This window comes from Arachis hypogaea, chromosome 14 (assembly GCF_003086295.3).
Source record: "Arachis hypogaea cultivar Tifrunner chromosome 14, arahy.Tifrunner.gnm2.J5K5, whole genome shotgun sequence".
Classification (NCBI taxonomy): domain Eukaryota; kingdom Viridiplantae; phylum Streptophyta; class Magnoliopsida; order Fabales; family Fabaceae; genus Arachis; species Arachis hypogaea.
In genome coordinates this window covers 28,585,650-28,594,394 of record NC_092049.1, presented here as the reverse complement: position 1 = coordinate 28,594,394, position 8,745 = coordinate 28,585,650, and the positions used below count along the sequence as shown (strand labels likewise).

General features: G+C 37.6%; 1 protein-coding gene across 2 annotated transcripts; it reads left to right on the top strand.

Annotated features, from left to right (window-relative positions):
* The first annotated feature begins 6,624 nt into the window (after nucleotides 1–6,624).
* LOC112741879 (uncharacterized) lies at nucleotides 6,625–8,141 on the top strand. Of its 2 annotated transcripts, none has more exons than XM_025791045.3 (2): nucleotides 6,625–7,812; nucleotides 7,892–8,141. In XM_025791045.3, the coding sequence occupies exons 1-2, from the start codon at nucleotides 6,865–6,867 to the stop codon at nucleotides 7,940–7,942; spliced, it is 999 nt and encodes a 332-aa protein (XP_025646830.1). In that variant the 5' UTR covers nucleotides 6,625–6,864; the 3' UTR covers nucleotides 7,943–8,141. The 2 variants fall into 2 exon arrangements, with proteins under 2 accessions (XP_025646830.1, XP_025646831.1); XM_025791046.3 differs by having other exon boundaries at nucleotides 6,735–7,812; nucleotides 7,898–8,141.
* Nucleotides 8,142–8,745: the final 604 nt, after the last annotated feature.

Below are 8,745 nucleotides of genomic sequence, written 5' to 3'. Positions count from 1 at the left end.
GATAGGTTTATATAGTTTATTTGCATTGAATAAATGTTCATACCCCTTTTCTTGTCCTTCTTTATTCTTAGCATGAGGACATGCTTGGTTTAAGTGTGGGGAGATTTGATAAACCCCGATTTTGTGGTTTATCTTGTGCTTAATTTGGGCAGTTTTATCAACTTTTCTCACATTTATTCAATGAAATAGCATGGTTTTATAATTCTCCCTTGATTTGTGCTTAAATGTGAAAACATGCTTTTTAGGTCTTAAAATAACTAAATTTAACTCACTTTAATTCCATTCGATGCCTTGATATGTTTGTTGAGTGATTTCAGGTTCATAAGGCAAGTATTGGATGGAAGAAGTGAGGAGAAAAGCATGCAAAGTGGGAGAACTCATGACGAAATGAAGGAACCGTAAAGCTGTCAAGCTTGACCTCTTCGCACTCAATTGACCATAACTTGAGCTACAGAGGTCCAAATAAGGCGGTTTCAGTTGCGTTGGAAAGCTAACATTCGGGGCTTCGAAATGATATAAAATTTGCTATATGTTGCCTGAGGCATATGGGCGCGCACGTGCCATGTACGCGTGCGTGCCGATTGAGCACGTGGTCCACTAAAGTTAAATCGCCCCTAGCGATTTCTGAAACATTTTGGTCCCAATCCAACTCATTTCTGATGCTATTGAACCCAAGAATTGAAGGGGAAATAAACCAAGTAGTCATAGTTTAGTTTTTATCATGTTTTAGGGTAGAATTCTATAGAGAGAAGCTCTCTCTTCTCTCTAGAAATTAGGGTAGTTTAGGTTTAATTTTCTTAAATCCAACTTTTAATTCTTGTTTTAATTTAGTTCCTCCTTTTAATTTCTTGTTGTTACATCTCTACTCTTCTATTTTTACTTGTCATTTCCTTTATTTTGTTCTCTTTTATGTTCATGGATGCTCTTGTTGGATTTGATTTACTTTTAATGCAATTTAATGTTTGATGTTTCTTTATTGTTGATTTGAGTTGTTGATCTTGTTTCCTTATAATTTGTAGTTGGTAGATTTTACTATTCTTGCTCATTTACCATGCTTTCCTTTAGTACCCACCAAGTGTTTGACAAAATGCTTGGTTGGATCTTAGAGTAGATTTTGAGCATTCTTGGTTTGTAAAGAGTAATTAGGCAATCTTGAGTCATAAAAACCCAATTCATGTTGGTGATCTAGAGTTGTTAGCTAATATTATTTCCATTGATGCTAATCTTTTGCTAATTTAATTAGTAAGTTGATTAGGACTTTTGGATTGAGATTAGCTAGTCTTATTAGACTTTCTCTCATGGAAGATAATATGATACCTTCTTCCAATGTTGGAGATGATGTATTAAGATAAATTCTTGTTTATATTTGTGACATGATTAATTAGTCTTGTTTGACTTTCTCCCTATTTGTTGGAGTTGACTAAATAAGATGAATTGATCATTGCATGACTAGGATAGAAAACCTATGATCTTAACACTTGCCATGAATGTCTCTCTTTATTAATTGCTTTCTTTAATTGCTCTCTTTACTTTTCTTGCACATTTATTTTATTGTCCTCTTATCAAAATCAAACCCCCCTTGCATCTTCATAGCCGATAATCATGCACTTCATTGCAATTCCTTGTGAGACGACCCGGAGTCTAAATACTCTGGTTAATTCTTATTTGGGGTTTGTACATGTGAGAACCTAAATTTTTGTATGAAAGGACTATTATTTGGTTTAGAAACTATACTTTACAACGAGAATTCATTCATTTGAGGAAATTCTAAACCATCAAGAATCCTTATCATCATAACCCTAAGTTACTAGTTTAGTATAAAAACTACTCTTAGAGATTCATTTAGCACCTCATGACATTTTTTACACTTCATATTGTATCTTCTACGGCATGAGTCTCTAAACCCCATAGGTGGGGGTGAGGAGCTCTACTGTGTTTTAATGGATTAATGCAATTACTACTGTTTTCTATTCAATCACGCTTGATTCTGTTCTAAGATACTCACTCGTACTTCAATATAGAAAATATGATGATCCGTGACACTCATCATTATCCTCAACCTATGAACGCATGCCTGACGACCATTCCCGTTCTATCTGAGCTCAACGTAGTATAGGCTAGAACCAATTGGCAGTATTCCTAGGATCCGGAAAGTCTAAACCTTATCTGTGGTATTCCGAGTAGGATCCGGGAAGGGATGACTGTGACGAGCTTCAAACCTGCGAATGTTGGGCGCAGTGACAGTGTGCAAAAGGACAAGGGTCCTATTCTGACGTTAGTGGGAACCGACAGATGATTAGCCGTGCGGTAGCTGTACATGGTATTTTTCATCCGAGACGAGAAATCCGACAGTTGATTAGCCGTGCAGAGATCGTACCTGGTATTTTTCATCCGAGAGGATCATACAGCTTGCCATTGAAGGAAGCCATGCGTGTTTGGAGAAGAAGACAGTAGGAAAGCAGAGATTCAGACGACAGAGCATCTCCAGAACCTCAGCCTGTTTCTCATTACTGAATCACAAGTACTATTTATTTCATGTTATTTATTTTTCATAAATACAATCACTCTTATCATTAATCCCCTAACTAAGATTTACAAAATAACCATAGCTTGCTTCAAGCCGACAATCTCCGTGGAATCGACCCTTACTCACGTAAGGTATTACTTGGACGACCCAGTGCACTTACTGGTTAGTTGTGTGGAGTTGTGAAAAGTGTAATCACAATTTCGTGCACCAGGTATTGCTTGGTATGACCCGGTGCACTTGTCGGTTAGTTTGTGGTTAGAAATTACCGCACCACCCGGTTCATTCGGTTTGTCGGTTAACTGTCGGTTCGACATGTTTTTTATCGGTTTTTTGTAGGACGGTTCTGATGTTCAACTGGACCGGCTAGATGACTGGTTTCCGGTTAACCCAGTTGAACCGGCCAGTCCGGTCCGGTTTTCAGAATCTTGTTTCCAACACAAATAGTAGCATCTGAAAAATATAAAAAAAAGGGAAAATATAAAAAATAAGAAAATGCAGAAATACACCTAAAAAATTGATTGTTACACCAAAATATTGTCATTATACACCAAAAATCTATCCCTGCTGCTGGATTTCTGAACTGATAATTCATAACATGTCCATCATATTGGTTGGAATTCGGTTACACCACTGATGCGCCATCAAAAAGGTTCAACTGGAAAAAATAAACTCACATATTAGTAAAATGTTAACAAAAAAATAAACTCAATTACCCCCTGTTTAATCACTTTTACCTTGCTTAGAGCTTTCGTTTTCTTTTTCTTTGAGGCATTTGAAATCTATTTGTCCAACTTTGAACCTAGTCTATTTTTGGGATGTCCTCTTGTTCTCACTCTTGGAGGGCTTTGAAGCTCGTTAACAGATTCCAAGTTAGCATCTTCGTGAGATAACGAACATGTCCCCTTCCTTTTGGCTTTCAGTTCTTGCATCTCAACCACGATGTTGTCATAGGCGCGGTGCAAAATGAGAGTGAGCTCCTCGGATTCCGATGCAAATTCGCATATATTTTGCGAATGAAACACCAATTCGTCTAACCTCTTGCTTCTTGGCTCCAACACTGGCTCGTCGTGGCTGCTCTTGATGTGTGTGTCTCCTCTTTACGTTCTTACTCCATCGTTTCAATATGTATCTCGATGACACTTTGTTTACTCGTTCAAAGCTTAACACACTTAGAGCGTGACGGCACAATATCCCTCTTGATTCAAATAATAAGCACTGGCATTTCACTTGGGCTGCTACCGAGTCATGTGTAACTGCAAACTTGTTAAATGTTGAGTTAGAAACTTGTTCTACAACTTCGTATACCGAATAGCCTAGAGCAGAATTCATTGATCTTGTGATGCAATTCACCTTTCCTTTGAATTGTGCTTGGACTTTCTTGAACTTCTGGTGAGTGTACACTTGTTGAAACTGAGCTTCTATTGAGGATTTTGTTGCACACGGTATGACAGTGTGAAAATCTGCAACATTCGATTCTCTCTCTTTGCTCCCTGCTTCCGAGGCAATTATCGTATTGTTTGACGAATTGGATAAGTGAGTTGTTCCGCGTAATGAATTTATTAAAAAAGGCATGCATGATTTCGCTCCTTTTTGTGCTTCTCATCCTGGTTCAAAAGTGGTGATTGAGATAAATTGGAATCCATATATCACGGTCTTCATAAAGCTCTGCAAAAAATACCTAAATCAGAACTATAATACACTCAAAAACATTCAATTTACATCTCTGCTGTAGATTTTAAAAGACATTACCTGAAAGCTCCTTGTTGTCCACAAAACCATACTTAATTAGAAAATCATTCCAATTCCTATCAAATAATTCTTTGGTATGAGAGTTCCAAACAACATGGCTCATGTCATGTTCGATTTTTAGGTGTCTCTTGTAGTCGTTTAGTTTGCTTGGAATCTTCTTCATGATGTGCCAAATACACCAACGGTGAATTGTTGTGGGCATACAAGCCTCGATAGCCCTTTGCATCAATGCACATTGAACGGTGAGAATCCCTTTCGGAGCATTTCCTCCCATGCAACAAAGCCAACATTCAAATAACCATTTGAATGATTGAATATCTTCGTTTTTCATCAAAGCGCATCCCAAAAGTGTTGACTGGCTGTGTTGATTTACCCCAATAAAAGAACCAAAAACCATATTATACCTGAAACAGATTATGACAAAATAGAATTGAAGTTGTTAAATACACCCAAATAATAACCGTCTACACCGAAAAAAATCCAATATACACCTCTGCTGCAGATTTATAAACAACATTAATTCAACATCATTACATCATAAACCATAACAGTATATTACGTATTTGTATTGTAGGTAGTGTCAAATGAAATAACATCTCCAAAATACTCACAGGTAGCCCTGCTCCTTGCGTCCTCCCAAAAGGCAAGCTTAATCGACTGATCGTCCTCGAGTTCGAGCTTGAAAAAGAAATTCTGATTCTTCTCTTTCATTCTTAATAAGTATTTCTCAAATTCTTTTTCATCCTGTAGTTCCGAAACATTCCGCACTTCTCTCGTGATGTAATTTCTCACGTCTTTTTTAATAAAATTTAACTCGCGGTGACCCCCGGCTGCTGCCACAAATGATTGGTAAGTTTTGTTTGGTCTGATACCCGCTTTCTCGTTATTCTCTATTGTACGACGCACAAACATGCTTGGTTTCCTGTGCTGTTTAAGCATCTCTGCTTGATTTGCACAGCAAGGATGTGAACGATGCAACACAACCTTGGAATTGATCCAAACACCGATGTCCTTCAATATGTGTATATAAATTCTTGCAGGACAATTTAATCCTGCTAAGGGGTTTGTCTTCTCCGTCGGAGATATTTTCGATTTTTATTTCCCCTCTCTGCTACATGTAATCAATTGATTCTTAATTTTGTTTTCCTTCTTATTTGTGCTCCAAACTCTTGTAGAAAAACCTATAGCTTTTGAATAATCCTTGTAGAATTTTGCAGCATCTTCAAGGGTGTTAAAAGTCATCCCAACCTTGGGAACAAACTGCTTATCAATATCACAGAGGGGTTGCAAAATACACCAAAAAAGTCCAAAATACACCATATTAAACACAACCATAAACTATAAAATGCAAATACAACTATAAAACCATCATAAAAAATAACAAAAATCAGATTCATGAATCATCATCAAACAGAAACTAAAACAATTCAACTAAAAGAATAAGACAATTCACCCTTAGTCAAATGAAAAGTCAGAACCTGTAAATATACTCAAACTTTACCAAGTTACACCCAAATATTCTTGATTTACACCTGAAATTCTGATATAAAATGCAGAAAATTCATCTGAATTAGTACATTACATTCAATTTAAACAATGAACAATGAACAACAAATTTCACGGGCAAGATTCACAACATTTTTCAGCTCCACAATCATAAACTACTAACAAAAATATTAACTGGAATTAAACCACACCTCAGGAATTTCATTGGATTCAAATTCAAAATTCACTTCGCTCTAGTTCAGCTGACAATCTAAAGTTGAATCATCTATTATCTTCAAAACGATTTCAGAGCTTGATTTCTAAATGATTTCAGAGCTTGATTTTAGAAACAATGCAAATCGAGAAAAACGAACAAAGAGAACACAGAGAGAAATGCACGTAAACGCCGAAGGAGAACGTAGAGAAAAATACAAAAAAGAGATCGCTGAGAAAAGACACGAAAACGCAGAAGAAATTAAAAAAAGGAAACAAAATCTTTTCGAAAAAGGAAATTATATATTTTCGCGCGTTAATTGAAAAATCTGTTAAGAAACGCGTGGACTAGACGTGTCAGAAGAGGCGCATTTTAAGTATAAGTGAGTATATAGATTTATATAACAAAAAATGCCTGTACGCAGAGATTAATTCTAATTTATTTAGTATGTATTGTACAACTTGTACTTAATTAATTAGTAGTAATCTAGTCGGAATGGCATCAACCAGATCCAGATTTCAGAAAACAAACCGCGCCCGCGTTAATTTATTTATCAAACAAAAATTCCAAACTCTAAACAGTAAACAGTAAACACACAAACCGTTTTGGCTTTCGCGCCAAATTTTCATTGCCCTAAACCACCAAAAATGTTTTCATTTCGAAAACCTCTCCCGTCCTCGCTTCCCTCCTCCGTTTTCCCGGCCCTCTTTTCCCTTTCATTTTTCATTTTCCATTTCAATTCACCGCTTCCACTTCCATTGCATTTTTTAGTTTTGAATTGAAAGCATAGCACCAAAGTGCCAGACCCATTTCTTTCTCACTTGTCAAATTCCAATTCACGAACCTACCAAAGACACAGAGACAGAACCCCCCCGCCCCCTAACAAAAAATGGATTCTTCTTCTTCTGGTTCCACATTCTACGACCTACCTCCCCTCAAGAGACTCAGATTACAACTCCAACAACAACAACAACACACTCCCTTACCTGCCAAGAAGCGCAAAGATTCCCGAAACGCTGCGTTTTACGAAAACCTGAACCCAAATCCAATCCCTCCTTCCGCCACTGCTTATTGTTTACCCGCCAAGAAAAGAGTATGCGCTTTTCAACCCTTCCTCCCACAAAACGACGCCGTTTCACCCTTCCAAATCGACCTCAACCTCGAATACCAAGAAACCGACAAAAAGCTCCAATCTCTCCCCTCATCTCCCCAAAAGCGTCAAGAGCAATATCTTGACGGCAACGGTAACGTCAACGATTGCGATGATGTTGACGTTGACGTTGACGACGGGATTTTATGCTGTGTGTGCCAGAGCACAGACGGAGACCCTACGGATCCAATCGTATTTTGCGACGGTTGCGACCTAATGGTCCACGCTTCCTGCTACGGAAACCCGCTCTCAAAGTCAATCCCAGACGGAGACTGGTTCTGCGAACGGTGTCGTTTCAAAGACGAAGAAGCTGCTTCAGATGCGTCCTCTGTTTCTTGCTGCTGCTGCCTCTGTCCGGTGACCGAAGGCGCGATGAAAAAGACAACGGATAACCGTTGGGCTCACATCGTTTGCGCGCTACTGGTGCCGGAGGTGTTCTTCTTGGATCCTGAAGGGAGAGAGGGAATCGATTGTTCTATGGTTCCGAAGAAGAGGTGGTTGGAGAGGTGCTATGTTTGTGATTCTTGTGATGGTTGTGCTGTTGTGTGCTCTGAGCCAAAGTGCGGTTTGGCGTTTCATGTTACGTGTGGGATTAAAGAGGAGCTTTGTATTGAGTATAAGCAAGGCAAGAAGGGTGCTACCATTGTTGCTGGCTTCTGCAAAACCCACACCCAAATTTGGGACAAGGTAACCGTTTTATAACTGACTCGTCTATCACTTTAATTGATTTACTTAGATTTCAATTTTGATGGGGTTTTTTTGGCAGCAACAGCAATCAGGGAAATACAAAATTGTTGCGGTTGAAGATGAAGTATAGCAAATTTGGCAGCTAGGTTTCTTTAACATTGTTGTTCGTTGACCCCGTTTTTTCTTAGGGAAAAGCAAAGTTTGTTTCCCTTAGAGTTCAATTGAGTTTTAATTTAGTTTTACATTAAACATGTTTTCTGTGATGGATTTCAGTAATATAGCATTTGAATTATGACTAAACTTAATGTTATTTCTTATTTGTTCAGTTCCCTCCTTGGTTTGTTTCAGCAATAAATACGACGCAAACTTTAGTTTAGCCATGTGCATATGCTGTTTCTACACAGAATTTGTGGGAGAAATTAACTTATATAGTCTCATAGTATTCATTTCCATATCCATTGCCATATTGTTTGAATTAGCTTTCCTTTGATCACTGACCACAAAGATAAGGCATTGTTCTGCATTTCTTTCTTTTTCTTTCCCCCAAATCTAAAATAAACAGTTAAATATAAAACGACCAAAATCAGAGGGATATTAAAGTATGAGATAAAAATGAATTGTGCATTATTGAGTTGCAGATAATGGGGATTTTGTATAATTCTTCCAATTATAGGTTAACAAATTAATTAATTTCTTTGAAGATAGGGAGAGAAGGTTTTCCTTGTAAATCAATGCACGAAAGACATTTGCTTTGATGCCAATGCACTGAATTATTTGGGTACAAACATCTAAAGAAGCCATGTCTTCACCATAATCTTCTAGAAGGAATATATCACATGTTTTTCCCTACTCCAATTGGATAGTCAAAAAATACAAAAGGTCCAACAATGAACCGGACTAATTTGATAAACTTTTTTCGATTAACCATGTCAA

What these genes read in the sequence shown, in the direction of transcription:
- LOC112741879 (XM_025791045.3), top strand. Translation starts at nt 6,865, where the DNA reads ATGGATTCTTCTTCTTCTGGTTCCACATTCTACGACCTACCTCCCCTC. An exon ending in ACACCCAAATTTGGGACAAG is followed by an intron (nt 7,813 to 7,891) that starts GTAACCGTTTTA and finishes TTTTTTTGGCAG; the next exon opens with CAACAGCAATCAGGGAAATA.